We start from the raw sequence: 18834 nt of genomic DNA, 5'->3' as shown, positions 1-18834 counted from the left end.
AACCTAGAGTTCTGGCAACATTACAGCAATTGTATTGAGAGAGAAGAATATGGGGAAAATCATGTCATAGAAAATTACTTACCAGGATGAATTTTCTTTGAGGTTTCAAGAGCTTGGGCTTAGGAAAATTATTGGCTATTGGAGCTATGGAAATAAATATTAAGGGATCAATTCATATTATCATCATTCACTGTCAGTTTTAGTATATACATTAGCAATTTATAAATTATGGATTAATAGCAGATTAGGAGCAAATACATGTACTTATATCAGAGTTTAACTGTATTTCAGGTAACATATTTTACAATGAAATGTAGGGCTTATGAATTAGAAAAATTCATAAGATTAAAGAATCTGATATGCAAAACATGCTGTTTGTGTGCAGAAGCCAAAGCAAATACACCTCTTGAGATCTGGTCACTTGTGATCTAATGCACAGTAAACCTTCGGGTCCTTTCCCTCCTCTCTCCCCGTGGCTCAGCACTGGCAGTAGTGTTCAAAAAGTACACCCAAGACTTTGTGTGATTGACCCTGGAGGCAATTGCAAATCCTCTGCAAAAGTGAGGTTCCCCAAGAGGTTGATCTTTATCTGCTCAGCTTGCTTGACTTCCCAAGCGCACCGGCAATTTTAAGAGTGCAATGTGCTGGCTTCTCTCAGTCTATCCCCAACGTGAAATTTCATCTTGCCTAACTTTAATTTTCTCTTTGAGCAGGGTGAATATTGTACAGAGGTTCCTCTCTCTTCTCTGATCAGTGGGAGCTGAGACCTCTTGCCTGAACTCAGTGACTAGCTCTTCAATAGCTAAAGCTGCAGGGAGGCGAGAGCCTGGTCCCAGCAGCAGGCACGGGCCACCTCTCCCCCCACCGATGGGAGGGAGCACAGGTCGCCCCACAGGCACAGTCAGTGGCAGAGTGCAGAAGTCCTGACATCCCACGCTCTGCTCTCCCTCCATGGTTGTGCTCAGGATTTGAAATACCTCTGTCTCTCTATTTTCATACCTTTTGCTGGGATGGCTGGTGGCTGCTCCACTTTCTCTTTCTCCTTCTTTTTCTTTGCCTTCTTGGGCTGTAGAGGGGACATGCTTGTCACGCTGGTAACTGTCTCCCCTGAGCTGCAAAGCAGAGACCCATAGGTGAGGGAAAAGTGAAGGCAATGGAAGGAAAGACAGTTTGTCCCAGTGAGTTCATGCAAACGTGTCACCGTCCACTTCTAAGAGTCCCTGCCCAACAACCTGGCTTTTCACCTAGCGATATACTGAAAAACCTCTTATGGGGGTGGGAAATGCTCTGGGTCTCGTATTTTTTCAACCATACAGCCTGGCTGAGAAACTCAGGAGTCTGATCTGTCCTGGCACAGAAAATGCAAAGTGTCAGGTTTAAACAAGACACATTTCATAGCACCTATTCCTTAAAAACATGTATGACCCCACTGCTGCACCCAGGATGAGCTTGTACCCTCCTGTCCTCGAGGGCCAGAGGCACAGATGGGTTAGGTGACTTGCGTAAGCTCACATGGAAAGCATATGGCAAAGCAAAGTCTTCAATGTGGTTTCTGGGCTAAGACTGGCGGAGGGGCCAGCAGGCCAGGAGAGCGTGCAGCATGCCTTCAGACAGCTCACAAACCCACGTTTGAAAAAGCTAGCTTTTTAAAAGAGGCCGGTGTGTTCAGTGCATCTAAAATGGAGAAACTGTGCCCCGATCTCTAAGCTTGGGCATTCTCCAGTACATCCATGCTGAAAAAGCACTAGTAGGTATGAGGGAAGAGTACAAGCTATATTATAAACAGACTCCTGTCCAAGAAAGCTTCTGTGTTTGGACTATTACTGTTTAACATCCTCTAAGTCTGGGTTTTTACCCTCAGCATCTCCCAAAGTCTGAAGTAGTATATCCCACTTGGAATTAGGGCTTGGATACACAGTCAGCTTGCAGCGATTGTCAGCGGGTGTCAGCTGAGCTGTGGCAACTGACTGTGCAGGTGCTCCTAGCTTGCAACTAACGTGAAATAAAATAGTGTGGGCTTAGCTGGTAATGAAAGAAATCTTAACTTACAGCTGGGGTGGGAGGAGAGTGTATAGCAGTTAGTTATGATGGCTACGGTGGTGGAGGTGACTTGGTAATCAGTTGTTGCTCAGATGCATCTGACCATGGGCTCGCCCTGGGAAAGATTAACGCATATGGCTGTGGGGACCTTTCTGTTCTGTGCTGGTGAGTTACACCACACGCTGGGATCCAACCGGGGTCTCCATAGTCATAACACTGACAACACTGAATTCACTGAATTTTAAATCCTTTGTCCCAGGTTGCTATTCCTCTCCAGGTTCTTTTGCATAATGAAACATTCTTTTTATATTAATAGAATAAAATACTCAAACTGGGCCAAAGTCTTAATGAAAGTTAAGATGTCTCTTCTATTACCCGTGCAAGAATAACAAAATAACAGACATTATCATTTTACACAGCTGTAAATCCAAATGAATGTCACTGCCATTGGTAAGAATCACTCTGGATTTACACTTGCGTAGATTACAAAAAGCCTCTGGTTTGCTGATTTTCCTGAGTTCTGTTCCATGTACTCAGTCCAAAACATAGGTTTGCTACCAAACTTTTTTTAAAGTGTTTAAAAGGTAAAATATTTTCATGACTTATAAATAAATCATATAAATTATGTAAACTGAGGTTTGTATTAAAATAATTTCCAAGTCCGCCTGCACTATTGTGAACCTATCCCACAACAACCATTTGTTTCTATATAAAAATCAAAACATGAAATTGTTTAAAACCAGCAGGAAATGAAACTGTCCTGCCTAGCTCCGTTGCCCAAACACAGCAAACTGCAAAGAACAAAGAATACCAAAAAGGGGATAAGAATGATTTTTTAATGGTTTTCGTTTTAATAATCCAAGGTCATTAAGGCAGATGTGTAGCTTAACGATACTATCATTCTGATACAGCTACTCGGAGCACAATGTACGAAAAGGCTTAGCGTCAATTCATTGCATTAGTTATTATTCCTGCTTTGCCACTGAAAAAGTGAAGCTACAGAGAAATGTATTTGTAGCTCACACTTTTCTTTTAAATGCCAGGGCCATACAGGGTTAACTAATTCTGGGAGATACGATAACCGTACTTGCTGTCTTAGAATTGAGCTCCTCAAACCAAACAAGGAGGCTCAGAAAAGACTCCTTGGCTCCAAAACACTGCCTCTTTGTAAGCTTGTCTTGTTCTATGTTTAAAAGGAAAGTTAGTTTTTTATCTCCAGCTCCTCTTCCAGCCTCCTGGCTTCTATTTCAACAGTGTCACATTGTGCGCTTCTTGAAGGATCTAATGAATTTTTAGAGAGCAAGAAAAAGACAGGGGTTTGGGGAAGAAACCTGTGGAAGGTGTTTTACAATCACGGCACCAGGACAGCTGTTTCCCTGGCTGGTATTTCTGGAACACACTGTCCCAAGAGCTGGCAAACTACTGCAATTTCGGGCTTTGCTATCCTTATTAGAGTCAAGAATGTGGGACTTTTCCTGTGGTTGTATAGGTCAGCTCTTCCCTCTTGTCTGCAGGGGAATGACAAAAAATTCACCTGAGTGAACTGGGAGCTGCTTTGATATTTTCCAAATAGGGGAGCTGTGTGAGAAGGTGCCAGGGGAGGACTGGGTACTGGGTTCTGGTTCAGCCTGGCAGAGTTTGCTCCTACACCATTAGAGTGGCACCGTGGAACCAAGACATGAGACACACAGCTTTCTGAGGTGAACGCTTTTTTCACCTCAAATTATTTGTCTCCAGAAGAGCAGACACTGAAGGACTGGAGAGTTCAGGCCAGAACAAATAAATAAAAGACAGCAAAAAGACTTCCTGTTTTCAAAGCTACACCTCCTGCGGGTTTCTGGATCTGAAAACTGACAAAATGAGCTAATAACAAGGAAGATAATAAGAAGAAGGATATTTAAAGAAAAGAAAACCCCAGAAAATAGCATCAGGTGGTTTGGAAAACCCAAAATAACTGTCCTTTTTATTTAGAGATTTATTTTTAAAATGTGGGAAAGAAATGGGTTTTGGTTAACTCATTTTTTTCCTTAATTTGTTATTGGTCAAGTAGCAAACCAAACCCCAAACATTTGCTTCGTTCTACTCAGGAAATCTGGATTTAATTTTCTTTTCTACCAAGACCATTTTGTGATACCTGGGGCAAATCACTTAGCCCTTTGTGCTTCAGATTCCAATTAAGTAAAAACACTATTATGATGTCAAGACATGAAATATTTTAAGATGCATAGGTATTACTGCAGTGGGAGTACAGACATTTCTTAGACACCAGACTATTAATGTAATTTTGAAACTGGATTCTGCTCTGAGTTTGAAATATCACTAAGGGAGTTGGAGCTAAGCCTCTCTAATCAAGGCTGAGGTTTGCACAACGTAGTCATTTTGACTGGCAGGAATCTCATGCAAATTAGTTCATCAGTTTGGCCTAATGGATATTTAGACACTGGGTTTTGGGTCTAAATATGTTAAGTTCCAAGACAAGGAATGCGCAGGTGAAGAGAAGTGAGTTCAAAGGAATTAACGGTTTGTGTTTTGAGCAGAGGGTGGAAAATAAATGGTACTAAGTGTGAAACATAACAAAAATGGTGACACTGGTAACACTTTCAGAGCCATCTAATGTTAAAGCCCTGAAGTCAATGCACTTCAGAGATGCATTTGTGGGATGAGGGCTTTTATTAGCATATCTTGCCACACTGAAATACACAAAACCTTGTTTTTATCCGTGCAGAGTCATGCATTTCTTTCACTTCCAGAGACTCCGTTTTACAGTGAAGAAATCATGTTGGCTTGTTTCCCCCTGCTATTCAGCCTCCTAAGTTTAGCGTTTGCAGTGGTATCGCTACCACATCATGTATTCCCAGAGAGGCAGATTCTGTATTACGAGTCTTTTTATCTGACTGCCATGCTCCAGTTTTTCAGTCATCTTTTCAATCTGGTCTCATTTTTCTCCTCTTCTTGTGTTCTCTACCAATCTACTTTGATTTCCTCCCCCTCCCCCTTCTTTTTTTTTGTTTTTGTAATTCCAACTTTGTCCCAGCAGCTAATAAAGAAGGGGAAAGAGAAAACACGCAGGGAAAAATGAAAACTGCTGAGCTGTCTCTGTAAATCTTTGGTGTGGCGCAATAGCTGGTCAGGGTCACAGAACAAAGATCTTTCCACTAATAACATGAAAGTTTCACTTTGTACTGGCTTCTCCTGAACTCTGTTGCTTTGTTGTGACTTCACTTACATCCGAGTGTCGGTTAGATTGAATACAGTGATAATCCCATGAGAATGCACTAAAAATTACACTATCTGAGGATCCAGGATATGCTATACTTGGCATTGAATCTCATAGTATCTAATACTATGAGAAATAGTATCTGTGATACCAAGTGGTACTGGATTTAAACTACAAGGCTAGAAACACGTTTTATGTCACTGAAAACTGGGAAACAGCTGATCTAAAGATCTCTCTAATCTTTTTTGTTTGTAAAATACTTCTGTCATCTTTTTTTTACTGCAGTTCCAGCACAATTTGTATCTCAAGAAGATCATACGATGGAAATCAGTTTTATCACACCACACAATCAAAAACTTTTGGCAGCCAGTGGTATTTAAAGGGACAGCAATTAATGACTGCAGCATCAGTAGAATTTTTCCCATCACTTAGAGTCTTCAGCTGGGAATACACTGTTGGCCTAGAAAATCTGCTTTTGAGCCCCACTCTGCATTCCTGGGTGCAGGAATCAGTGGGTAACATTGTGGTTTGTTTTATGTACATGACTGGTTTAAGTCATTACCATCTGGTGAGGTGTTGGGAAACCCTAGAAAGCCACACAGGATGAAAGCAGGCTTCTCCAGAAAGCAATTCAGATCCTCAAGGAGAGGCTTGTCACTGAAGCACCTGCAGGATCTACAGCTAGATAGCCCAGGGAGATCTCCCTTATCATGCACAGCAGATGTTGGCTTGCAGGCACGTTCATGAGTCATGGACCTGGGACTCTTTATCCTCCTGTAGGCATTCTGGAAAACATTACTCATCTTCTTCAGCATACATCGCAAAACAAAACCAGAACTGGTGCCTTGGGTTATAGTAAAGAGAAGTGTAATCTCCTACCTGTTCTGGGGGCATTTCACCAGGTAATGCTTCACTGTTAAAGAAGAAAAAGAAAGAAAATGAATGTGGCTTCACACCAACACAGTTTACAGGTTACAAATGGGCCCTGCAGATAGACCAGTGTTGCTGAGACTGTGGAGTTGCCAGGTTGTTACACTGGGAGAGCTGCTAATTGTCGTCACCATACATTATATTATACATTAAAATGTATTCTGACTCGAAGACATAGCTAGGCTGGGGAGAAGGGAATGTATCAAACAACACCAAAAATCTGCTGTAGAAGTGCTGGGCAACACACATTCCAGTGGTCAGCCCAGGCAAAAGACAGCTTGCTAAGGAAAAGCACAGCAGGCCAGTAATTTTCCTTTGAAGACTTTTATTTCCCTTGTGGTGCCTCTATTTATTTCCAGAAGCCTGAAATAAACCATTCACCCACAGGAGCCACTGCTGTTCCTAATGTAAGCTAGACTGTGGCCTCAGGCGTAAAGGGATTGCCTCCTGGGACCGGATCAGAGGTCCAGTCCAGCCACTGTCCTGTCTCTGACAGCTGTGTGTGTGAGCTGTAGAAATCCTTCTGCTGCATATTCCTTTGAATCAGTAGTCCTGAGCACGGGCAGCTCCCCTCGCTGCAGCCCTTTAGGAGCCAGGGTTATTAAGATGCTCTTTAGTGGCTTGGTGGCTTCTGTGTCCTGCCCAAGCTGTGCCGCACGCTGAGTGCGGAGACATGCAGGCAGGAGGAGAGGCTCTGGCTCCTCTGGTCGACCTACTGCCAACTTATTTCTCTGAAGGAAAAGAGCGTGCATCCCTGGGCAGTGATGTGAAGTTGAATACAACATAGACACCCCCTCTTCATGTTCTCCATTCTTTAGAAGGCCATGAAAACCAGACAACAGTGCACTTACATGATTATGCCCCTCTCTACAGGAAAGTTTTCATATTTGGTCTTACCTAAATTCTCCCATTCTAAGAAGCTACACAGCTCCCAGGGGAGTGCATTTTAGTCCTAACGAAAGGGGAGCTGAGAGCACTACAGGTGCTAACACAGGGGCCATGTCTAAGCCAGCCAAGGCAGTGCTTCCATCTATCTGTCTGGCCTTTTGTAGATGTACAGGAGAACAGTAGGCCTGACCCTTCGGGAGTAAGGGGATGCTCATGTACACTGTTGACATGCTTTTGAGCATCTCTAGGTATGTCTTATTTTGTTTTGCCCTACAGTAAATACTCCAAGCCTTTGAACCAGGGATTGGGAAGAGCAACCACTCCTGTAACAAGTGGGCATAGGCTTCTACCAAAACCACAGAGACGTTGCCAGCTGCAACCATTGCTGCTTTCCACAGCATCCCATAGCTGCCCCGTGCTATGGGCCAGCCCCAGCTGCACTGCCCACCCAATCAAACCTAGGGAGCTCCTTTGGTGAGGAACTGGGTTCAGTATTACCCTTCTCATGTCAGAGCCCTGAGAGGAGCCAGGATCTGCTCAGGTTTCACAGACAGACACTCCAGAGGGATCATCTCCAGCTTCACCTACTGCAAATCCCAACTTTTAGTTCAGGTATGAGTTGGCTGGGCTGTTCTTGTACAGTGTTGGGCAGATTTTTCCCTCCCTCTTCTCCTCACACTTACTTGGGTGTCTGCTTCCACTCCCTGGATGTGGTGGTGGGGTGGGATTGGGTTATTGTGGGGTGGGCAGAGCAGATGATCCTCCTTGTGGTGTTAGGGCTGAGGAGCTGGGGGAGGACGCTGGAGTGGTGGGAGAGTGGAGGGAGCTGTTGGTGTCCCTGTGACAGGGATGGGATGACTGGAGAGGTTCAGGGAGAAGTGCTGATAGAAGTTCGCCCAGCAAAGTGAGGTAAGGAGATAGTTTTGATTGTCCTGGGCCCTTGATCTAGTCTCAAAGGGAAGAGCAGAGTCAGGCTTCTCTTGAAGGACCTCTGAGGAAGATGATGTGGCAACCACCTCACTGAAAGTGGAAGAAGGCTGTGCCTGGAGCCTGCCTAGAGGCTTGGGGTGATGCAGAGGGAGGATTGCCTTGCTGTCTCTGTCTTTTCTCCCCTCCTCAAGGAAGAATGGTCTTCATGATTTCACTGCAGGCTCTTTTTACACGAATCCTAGCATCTGCCTAGTCCAGCTCAGGATGGAGGTGCAGAGTGCTGAGGATGGAGAGGAGGTAAGATAATGCTTTTTGAGGAGCGATGACTTATTCTAACAGCCTGAATGAGAGAGCACTGCTGTTGGCTGGCAGGGTGGGTATCTTGGAAGGTGCCTCTGGAGGGGGTGGAGGAGTGTTGAGGGAGGAGGGGGCTCTTTGTGCCCCATGCCCATGTGGCTGAGTGGAAACAGCACCTCCCGGGAACTGCTGCTACCTGGGGCAGAGGTTCAGGGCTAAGCCTGCTGCCATGGCCCAGAGGCTGTGGGGAGAAAAAGCAATATGGGGCTGGTAGAGACTGTGTCCGTCACTGATGCTTCTTCCACTGCTGCTTCAAAAATTTTAATTCCCTGATGCTTGACTGGGTGCCAAGCCAATTAATGTGGCTCCGGAAAATATTCTGATCAGGTGGTCCTAGCTGAAAGACTTGCCTGAAAATCTTATCATTGTATACTGAATGCCTGTCTGCTAAGTTTTATTCTGTTATATTTCCATTGAATCCATAAGTTTAATGCTGCCAGTGTTTCCTGGATAATGTTCAAAAACTAAGTAAAAATTTGGTGAAGGCTGCAATTATTCGGATATTAGGGTAGTGAAGAAAGGATTTAGCAGCCAGAAGAAATTACTTTTTTGCTGTTATATATGCTTATTCTATATTGTATTCTATATTATTTCTATATTTAACTTGTGTTGGTTCAATGTAGAGAGACCTTTTCTCCAAGCTGCTTGTACGCTTACACCAGCATAAATCACCAAAAGAGAAGCAAAATCTAGCCCAATGTCTGCTCAAGAAAAAACAGGATACATCAGTGTGTCTAGCGCTTGTGGCTTCAGGGTGACTCACCATGACCAACATACTTAAGTGTGGGTACTCCCTTGGCACAAAACCTTTGTCATCACTTAACAGGGTAGGAAGAATAACATTGATCTTGCTCCTTCCTCTTGGCAAGCAGAGTTGTTGGGCTCAGTTAGAATCAGAGCTACTCTACTGAGCACACTACCGGGAAGACGGAGCCACAGCCTGAAATGTGTTTGTGGTCAGGCAAGGACTTCTGTATACATCTATTTTTGGCTTACATGTCTTCTCCTCGTGTATCTGAGTCACTCATTGCTTCATGGTATGTCTGTAGTGCCGAAGAGGCACCAAAGTCATGATACTCTCCTGTCACTAACAGGACAAATCATTAATCAAACTCTTTCTGAAAGCTTCTGTTCAGAGATGGTCCTTATGCTCTCCTCTAATGTGGTGGCTGGTATCTCATCCTCACAGCTTGTGTGAGGTCTCCAATAAACCACTCTCAACCGAAATGAAAGTAGAGCCTGCACTGGCTACTCCACAGATCTGCAACAACACTTTTGATTACAATAGGGCTGCTTTCATGCAGGTTTAGCCTCTCTGAGGAAGAGAAGAATGAAACTGTAATCCTTGATCTTGAAAGATTATTATGAAAATGCATAGCTGAATGACAAAATGATGCTTTAGTTTCAAAGAACGCTACAAAGGAGAGGGTGATAATAACAACCCCCATTTTCCCAAGAATATTGAGAGCTAGTCAGGAAGGGAGAATAAAACAGAACAGAAGACGGCTGCTTTGAAACCCCTCTAAATTTGTCTGCAGAAATGTCACTCATGCAAAATGTTAGCTAGATGTGGTTAGAATGCCAATTTAATGATACAGCACTTAGTCTTTGAAAGAAGTTCCAACAAGCTTCAATTTATGTTTATACAAAGCTGAAAAATTTTGAAAAGTCCAAAGCAAATTTAAAGTGAAACAGCTACTCAAAGGGAGCAAAATGCCTTTGTTCTAGTTTTGCTGGCAGAAGTTGTCTTTTCTACCAATAATTTTTTTGTTTTTATTAAAATCAAGGCAAAGAGAGATTTGTCTTCCCTGCACTTTCTGCGTTCTTCTCCCCCTCTCCCTCTTTGGTAAGGGCCTTGCAGTCAGCAAGAATGACATTTCACTCACCTGTGGATCTCCTCTTGTTCAGGAGTGACTGACAGAGAATGACAAGTGTAAAAAGGAGAACGCTGACGATTCCTATTGAACACACAAAGACCGCATACACGTACAGATCTGAAAGCCAAGCACAGATGATGGTCAGTGTTGCAGCTGTATGCTTCATGCTTACAGGATAGAAAAAAGTTATGTCTACAAGATCTAACTAGACCCTGGCCCAAAAGATTTAGGGTAACAGTTCAGAAGTAATTTAACCCTCTTGAAACTTTCATACAGTATCCTGCTCAGTTTAAAATTTGGTTGAAGTCTCCACAAATGCAAATAGGTGTAGTTACAAGGGCTTGCTTTCAGGAGGGAGGTGAGGGCTGGTTTGGGGTTTTTTCTCTTTTCTTTTTTCCTTTTTTTGGTGGGGCAACCAAAAACCAAAAGGACTTCAACTGGATTATTTCCCAGGTCAAACAGCTGTACTGGTTTTAAAAAAAAAAAAAGTGTGGGAGGAGGGGAGTACTGAGTGGCTGAGGAAGAAACTCTGTGATTGCTGCTTCTGGTGGCAGCACTGGCTTGAAATCTTTGTATTTTTATTATTATTATTATTTTTCAACCTACTGCCTCAGTCTCCCTTTATGGCTTTTATTCAGGTGCCATAAAATATTCCCCCTGGAGCTGACAGGAGTTGTACCATGACAGATCAAGATGGAGTATTTTGTTCAGAAGGAGAAGAAATCTTTAATAACTTATTTCTGCTTTTACTAGAACTTTAAATAGAGTACTTTAAGGATGCTCTAACCATTAATGTCTTGAAATGTCCTTAGGGAGGTATACTGGCTTCTTTCCTGCTTCACAGAGAAGAAACTAAGCCTCAGAGGTCAAGTGTTCTTGTAGAAAATAGCGTTGCTGGAACTAGACCCCTGACCTGCAGTTCTATGCTTCATTCCCCTTACACAGTACAACAATATAGTTTGTAAATTGTGGTTTAACCAGTAAGGGTCCCCACAGAATCGAGGCCAGCCGGAGAGTGAGCACTACTGCCTGGCAGGCAGTGCAGCAGAGTGGCTGCGAGTGCCGTGCTGGTGCTTCGCTGGCGCGCCGGGTAGGGGCTGAAGCAGGAGGGAGGAATCCTAACTGCCTGCAAATTCTGGATTTCAGTCTCCTCGAACAGTTCTTCACTGATCTGCACCGAAAATACTGCTTGCCTTGAAACTCAAGGGAGCTTTAGGCTGCTCTTGCAGTACAGAGCATGTCTGGTGAGCAGTTTCTAAGGCTAGTTGGAGCGCAGAGTGCTTGGTACCTCTTCAGACACGCTCAGCACCTTCCTGGATACGGGGGTTTATTTGCATTGCGTGATGAGCCAGGCACAGGTTGTTTTCCCATTGACCATAACAAACGTGTAAGAAACTGAAACCGGAGCCCTCCATTCTCTTTTCCAGCACCCCTTGTACTCTGTGGGATGCTTTCGCAGGCAAGACCTGAGTTTGCACAGGAACTAGCAAAACTGGGTCTGACTGGGGCACTTTAGTTGTACTGTAGCATTGAACTAAAGTAACATCTTGTATACAACCAGCAGCAGTTAGATGTATCTTTACCTTCAAAAAACTTCCAAGCTTCATGGTTTGTCTTGAAAATGGGATCATCAGAAGATTTTGAAGAAATCACTGAAGAAAAAAAAAAAAACAAAGAAGACATGACGAGAACTGAAAATGTGTGGCATAAAACGTTGGGACCTCTTGAAGTAAACATAGTTCTGCCTTAGACTCAAGTGCACCAAGATCTTGCCTTATCTCACAGGATAATTACCTTTCAATGAAACACTTCAGTTATAAAACAGCATTATAAAAATGTCTTCCAGCAAATCTCATCTGGCTTGGCACCCCTCACAAGTGCTGTATGGCTTGCGAGACTACCTCCCTGTTGTCCTCTTATTCTGGGAAGATGCAATGTGTGGCTCTTCAATTGAAAGTTAAATGCAGTGAAGTGCAGCAAGAGGATAGAAACACACTTTAGAAGAGCCTAGGCCTCAGAATAGGGTGGCCGTGTGCTTGTAAGGTCTGTAATGGCATTGTAAGGATTGAGTATCCCAGGGAAAAGCTGTTATTAATGCTTCATGTAGCTGGTTTTATTCTGACTCTATGTTTTCAGTTACTCAAAACTCATATCTCTAGGGTTGCAATTTGTGTTTCTCTCCCAAAACAGGCTACTTCTGAGAGAAAAGATTAACAACTTTTGCTCAAGAGAATAAGAATTTATTTCGCCTTGTAGTTATATATTAAGAAGAATTTTAAACACTGTAGTCTATTTCTAAGTCTTAGAGGTTAAGGAAAAAAAGCAGTAGCTTTTTTGGAAGAGCAGTAGCTTTACTGAAGAACACACCTCTGAAGGCTTCCTGAAAATTGACTTGGAGCCAGCCACATTAGGCACCACTTTTTTAAAAAAACCAGGGAAGTCATCCTAGCGATGCTTGGCCCTGAAGTAATCTCCGCCAATACGAATGCGTTTCCCCAGCTTCTGGACTGACTCTGTAGGCCCCTGATTTTGTCCAACTTGCCTTCCTTCCAAAGCTCTTGTGGATGTCCCTTGGCATGTTGAACTGCCCTGCAATTCCTACAACAGCACCCAAATCACACATTAAAGTGGGAGCACTGCTCATGAGTTCTTTTTCTTCTTCCTTCCTTCAAAAGTTGGCTTCTATGCTGTGCTTTTTAAAGATACATGGATATGACACTTGCCTATCTGCAAAAAAGCCACCCATGCATGTATGGACTTTCTGAAGCATGTCCAAATGCTTTAGAAAGTGCATATCTGAGCTGGGAAGGAGAACGCATCTACATACCCTCAGTGTCCTTGGCTTAGATGTAGGAACAGATTAACCTGAACATCTCAATGAATATAAACTGCTCTGTCACTGCTGTATCAATGGTCATTGACTGTTGGATGCAGAATAGCTTAAATTCTCAGCTGGAGTAATTCCCCTGCCTATAGGTGTTTGGTTTTTTTTCCCTGAGAAGGAAGACTGCATGACCACAAGTTGTACCAGATCACCTTTATATCCTAGAAAAAGGGCTGACTGAATGACTACGTTCTAATTCAAGTAAGAGGGAAGATAACTGCAGATTTTGCAGAATTGCACTCTCTGTTTCAGAAAGAGGAGCAGACTACAGAGCTCTGGGCAAATGGATGAATGTCAGTGTCGTAACAGCTGTACAACCTAGTACTAGAATCCAAATGTTCAGACTGCTGGATCACAAAACCCTCTCTGCTCTCCTCAGCCAGATGGTTTATGCATGCTGATATTTTTTGATGACATCAGATCAGATGGTCTTACTTATGATAACCCATGATTTTTTTCTGCTACCAATCATTGCTACGGAATAGGAGTCTGTTGATGTCCCCCACATTGCCAATGAGGTCTGAACCTCCTTCTTACTGGAAAGGTAGTTCATTAAGGAGTGTCCTGTAGGGATGTGAGGTGTGGGGTAACTCAGTGGATATGGAACTGCTTTCAGGACTAATGAAATCTTCTGTTTAGTTGTGATGGGAAGCTCACCCTGAATATTTTAACAAATCTACTCATTTGTTACATGAAAGCATCACACGTGTAGATTTTTGACAAGTATTTCAAAATACCTTCCCTGAAAAAAAGGGCTTTTATTCATTTGAGGGGGGGAATCTTTCATTCCTGTATCTTGCAACGTTTTTACCGTTAGAAAATGCCACATGCGACTAATATTTAATAGAACTCAGACTCTGTTCTATGGGAAATTCTGACACATTAACTTCCTAACAAGACAGATTGTTGTGATCATCCCTAGTGGTTTGTGTTGTCCATGCCAGTAGGATCATAGTCGGACTGCCTAATTTTCTATGTTTGTCCTCCTACATGTAGTCTCTTCTCTTGGATTGTAAACCATTTGGAACACGTATTGCTCTTCCTAAGAGATGTGCAGTACCTTGCACAGTGGGCTTGAGGGATTACCCAACTGTAAATGATGGTTTGGAGGTGCTGCATATTGTTCCGAGAAGACTACTCACTATTTTGAGTTTTCTGATAGGAAGGCAGTGGGAGAAGCATCTTTGTGATATCTTTTTTTTTCCTCAAATAAGCTGTTTTCTGGTGTATTCTGTACTATAATGAAGATCACTAACTTGGTTTTAGACTAGCATTGACCACAGCGGCCCAGGAAAAGAACAGATGCCTTTGATAAAAAGATGGGGGAAGGGGAAAAGGTTCTCCTTAGCTTAGAGGGAAGATGTTGCATGGCTGGAGTAGGAGACACTTCTTGGCAACATCAGGATATGAATTTCTCTTGGTTTTACTACCAAGATTTAACAGCAGCCCTTTTATAAATCCTATTTATGTCTTACATTCACTACACCTAAAGGGGCAAACCGCAACAGTTCAAATTTCAGCTGGGCTTTCTGAAAACACTACAAAGTTGCTGTAGTCGACATACGAGCCCATGAACGGAAGACTGTAAGGACTCCACCCCCATCAGATGAGGCTTCTTTTCTGAAGAAATGTATTCTGCCCCTAAGGAGAAGGCAGATATGTAGCTAAACTTTTAACTGCCATCATTACACATTAAGGAACTGTAGCCTGTAACTCAGTTGTTTTTCCACAACTCCAATATGTGTATCTGTATAAATGTGTGTTGCAAGAAAATGCATTTACAACTTCTTAATGGCCTACACAAATTCACACCTGCAAACTTGCTAGCAAATAACAAAATCTGAATATAAATTAATAGCAGCAGATACTACAGATCCAGCTGTAATCTGTTAAACTCTTTTGCTTTGAATAGTGCTATGTTTGGTGGCTGACAAAGGCTATGTACTGAACTGCCCCAGTTTTTTTCTGCTTTAGAGCCAGATTTTGAAGAAGCAGGATGACCATTTTCCATTCCCTCTGGAAATCTCTGTCTTACACAGTGACCTCCTCTTCCTATGTGAACAAAAAAAGGGACCTAAATGCTATTTCTGCATCCACTTGACGTGCAAGATTGTAAGAAATTTGCCTGGTGCTTTAGCATAAAGATACTCTTTTGAATTTGGGCATAACTGCAGACACATTGACTGGAACAAAATGGTAGACAAGACAGCAACTGTGATTTGTTTGAATACTGTTACCTTATTTGATAAAGCACGAGCAGTACACCTTAAGTATCCAAATGCTTCAGTGCAATTTGTATTGCTCCTTTTGTTGCATCCTGGATCTAACTGTAATGCAAGTAAATCCCTTTGCAATAAAAAGGGTAGCTGATCATAATATAAAATACAAAATGTGTTTGGAAGAAAATTTCCTTGAAAAGCCCAACTGTTACCATTGGGGAAATTGGAGACTTTATCACCACTCTGAAAAGAGCTGCCTTCCCTCCCATGTGTAGCAAGTCCTGCACACTCACAGTGCATTAACCAAATGCTAGCTAAGGCGGTCCTTTGTTTCCAGTAAAGAGGCTTTTAGCAGTAAAACAGTTGCTATGGCATTTAAAGATATGTCATTTTTCAGATGTTTTTTAGCATCTTTAATCTGGATTTAGAATTAGAATAAATACCCTTTCGGGGGGGGGGGGTTCTGCCTCAGATCCCCACAGGACGTATTGTCGGTGTGTTTTGTCTACAGGTGGGCCTGCCTTCCTCCCTTGTCTCACGTTTCCTGCTCTGCTTTGGGTTACTTTACTTTTGAAGCAGAGAGAAGCAATACAGCTGACCAGACAGTGTGAGAAAGATGAAGTCATGAGTCTCAAATCCCCACCCTGATTATGTATTCATAAATCATACTAAAAATCAGGGGGGAAAAATTGTATTTAAGGGCTGGACTGAAAAGTTACAGTTTTCCTTCTTTGCAATAACTAAATTGATCTGAACCACACACTTTAGCTAGGAAGAGCAATAAGAAGTTTCTGTGTTATAGTTAGCAATAGCATGAGCAGCTATGAAAGATGCAGAGTGGCTTTTTGTGAGGAGGGGTATGACAGGTGGTCTGAAAATATTTTATATTGCTTTTTCTTCTGCTGCCATTTACCTGCAACTTGTCATTCCCTTTCCAAGCGCTCCTGACAATTCCATATGTTTCACTACGGGCATTTAAGAAATTCCATCATTCAGTGAATGAGAAAACACTCTTTAAAATGCTGACCTACCCTATGAAATAACATTATCACAAGAAAATCCTAAAAATTTTTCTCCATCTGATTTTTCTCCCTTTTTTTTTCTTTCCTTTTTTTTTTTCTTTCCCGCAAGCCTGCTACTTGTTCTGCATTCCTTGGGTACATCTATTGGTCTATTTTGCAAGTCCTCCATGCAAGAAACACATTACTTGTTATCCACTTTGTCTTTCAGTCCACTACTCTTGGAGACAGCTACCTGGTCTGGTGCAGAGGATTTGAGGGGAAGGGTCAGTATAGTGTAAGCTCCCATCTGAAACAGTACTTTCCTCCCTCACTGCTCCTCTCTGTGTCTTGACACCAGACCTGCCCCTCTCTAGCTCCCATCTCTCAAGTTATCCTCAGAATTTCTTCCCCAAAGCACTGGAAAAAGGTGTGGTCTATCCTCTAGGAGACTCCAGGATTGTATGGCAGCCACCTAGCCCTGCTTGTAGGCCTGCAAGCTTCAGCCTTGGCCATCCATTTGAGGTGGTGTTGGAAGTAACAACACCTGGTGGTTACTCTCAGCTTCTCCTCCTCTTCCCCCCCAGTACAGCAACTGAACCACTTGTTCTTTGTAGGCTGAGATGAGAGCCTTGGCTTCCCTTCTGCAAGCCAGTCGTCAGCTTTGCCCCTTCCCAAAGGTTAGAGGCTGAGGCAGTTGGGGCGATCAGTCCTCCTGCTTGCCAGTTCCTTCTTGACAGTGGCTGAATCCATCCTTTCAGCCAAATGTAGAGGGGTGAAGGAGGAAGAGATAGGGAGAGGAGGAGGAGAGCCAGTTCCTAGCCAAGCGCAGGAACAGCAGGGAAGAACGACTGCTGAGCATGAAGCAAGCTAATGCCTTAAGTTTGTAGGGCTAAATCATGCATGCAATAAAGCTTCATTTCATATCCCTGTGTGGTTACAAGACTAACCACTGTGTCTTGGCTCCAGCCACCCAACATGGGGTCAGTGCTTTTAAAACTTAATGCCCTCCAGAGATTAAGATTGCTGAGTTCAGGCGATGTTGGGCTCTAGTGTTTTTACTCCTCCCCATTCAAAAACAAACGAGTGAAAACGGCAACAAAAATCAAACAAGAAACTGTTCTTTGAGCTGTGAAGCTAATGAATTCTGTGTCCCATACCCTAATGGCTCCCCTCTCCACACCAACCTTAGTACTGGCCACTGCCTTCTGTGGTATGTCCAGGAGCACCTATTACTGACTGCGATGTGGAAGGTCACTGGGCACATGGCAGCTCAAGAACAATAATTACCTTTTTTGTTCTTACAGCTTTCCTTCAGTGAGGAAGTTCATGCAGACCTCCTCTCCCTCCCGCCAGTCAATTTCACATTACTTGTACAACCTTAATATCTTTAAGACTGTTATCTCATTAAAATCAGCCCATGGATTCAAAAGGTGCAGACTACTTGATAGTGTGATCATATAGGCTTTGGTTTCTTTAGGATACCAGGTTATGGATTACAGATGACATTTGGCTGCAGGATTACATTTCTGACCCATGGTGCTGATTGCTCTGGTGATTTGTACTTAGGAGTCTAATTAACTTTGGTGCAGTTTTTCCTTTAAGTCCTACTTCCCTGGTCTTCTGTGCAAAAGAAGCGTGGCTGATGCACACAGCTGGGGTCTGGGTGCTGGAGGGGTGGGCTTTTCCCTGGTAGAGCCAGGTAAGGGGTTGGGGTTCCAGTTTGGACTTGTGTCCTGCTCTGGCATTATTTGTATTTCTGACTGATTGCAACCAGGAAGCAGAGGAAATCCCATATGAATGTCTTAGAGGCTTTCCAGACAAGTTTTGCATACCCTATAAAACCAAATAGTTTAGACTAGGATTTTCTTGCTGTTTTTTAAAATGGATCCATGGTGTTTGCTACTGATCTAAACAGAACTTCAGCTTTGGATTGTTAGTATCTTTCATCATTGCTAGTAATAATCAGCTAATTACATTATGTTAATGCCATGATTTCCCAAGGCAGATTTAAACATTGCTGGCCAACGTGAAGCTGCTCTTTATCTCTTGTTATATTGTGTTTTTCACATCTTTGCTCTCGTATTTCTGATAGATCAAAATGAAAGCTTGTGATACCTGAGATCCGCAGGAGATTGTATACTCACAAAGATTATTTTTTACTGTCACATTTGTCTCCCTGGTGTGTGTATAATCCAAAAGTGATAAAGAAACCTGAATGACACCAGTGAAGTTGGTGTTGACAGAATGTGCTTTGGATTAAGACTATATAAATGTGTTCGAATCTATCTTGAAAAGGCCTGTAGTCAGTGGATTTCCTTCAGGAAAAACTGGTTTCAGAGGAGAGCTAGGGCCACCTTCCCCAAAACATAAGTTAGGAAGTGGGATTAGGGTTTCCCAGCTGCAGGAATAACCTTTGCAATCTAAACACAACAATAACGTTAGCATCAACAGCAATGGCAGAAACTTCATGAAGTACAGTTTTTTTTCCAAC

The 18834-nt window shown here is 42.9% G+C and overlaps 1 protein-coding gene across 13 annotated transcripts in view; it reads right to left on the bottom strand.

Moving 5' to 3' along the window:
• The window catches only part of VSTM4 (V-set and transmembrane domain containing 4), a 67323-nt gene that overhangs the window by 41477 nt on the left and 7012 nt on the right, over positions 1–18834 (bottom strand). For all 13 annotated transcript variants that reach the window (XR_012776146.1, XR_012776147.1, XM_075504927.1 and 10 more), the window contains 5 exons: positions 11823–11891; positions 10249–10356; positions 6137–6170; positions 1000–1112; positions 83–144 (listed from right to left, as the gene is read on the bottom strand). Coding sequence is in view for 11 of the 13 variants with exons in the window: in XM_075504927.1 (XP_075361042.1) it covers positions 83–144; positions 1000–1112; positions 6137–6170; positions 10249–10356; positions 11823–11891 (386 nt within the window). In the remaining 2 variants the exon portion in view is untranslated. The remainder of the gene's footprint in view (positions 1–82; positions 145–999; positions 1113–6136; positions 6171–10248; positions 10357–11822; positions 11892–18834) is intronic.

The sequence above is a fragment of the Mycteria americana genome, chromosome 6 (genome assembly GCF_035582795.1).
Source record: "Mycteria americana isolate JAX WOST 10 ecotype Jacksonville Zoo and Gardens chromosome 6, USCA_MyAme_1.0, whole genome shotgun sequence".
NCBI classification, from domain to species: Eukaryota; Metazoa; Chordata; class Aves; order Ciconiiformes; family Ciconiidae; genus Mycteria; species Mycteria americana.
Note: the sequence above shows the minus strand (reverse complement) of the source record. Positions and strands in the feature narration are given on the sequence as shown.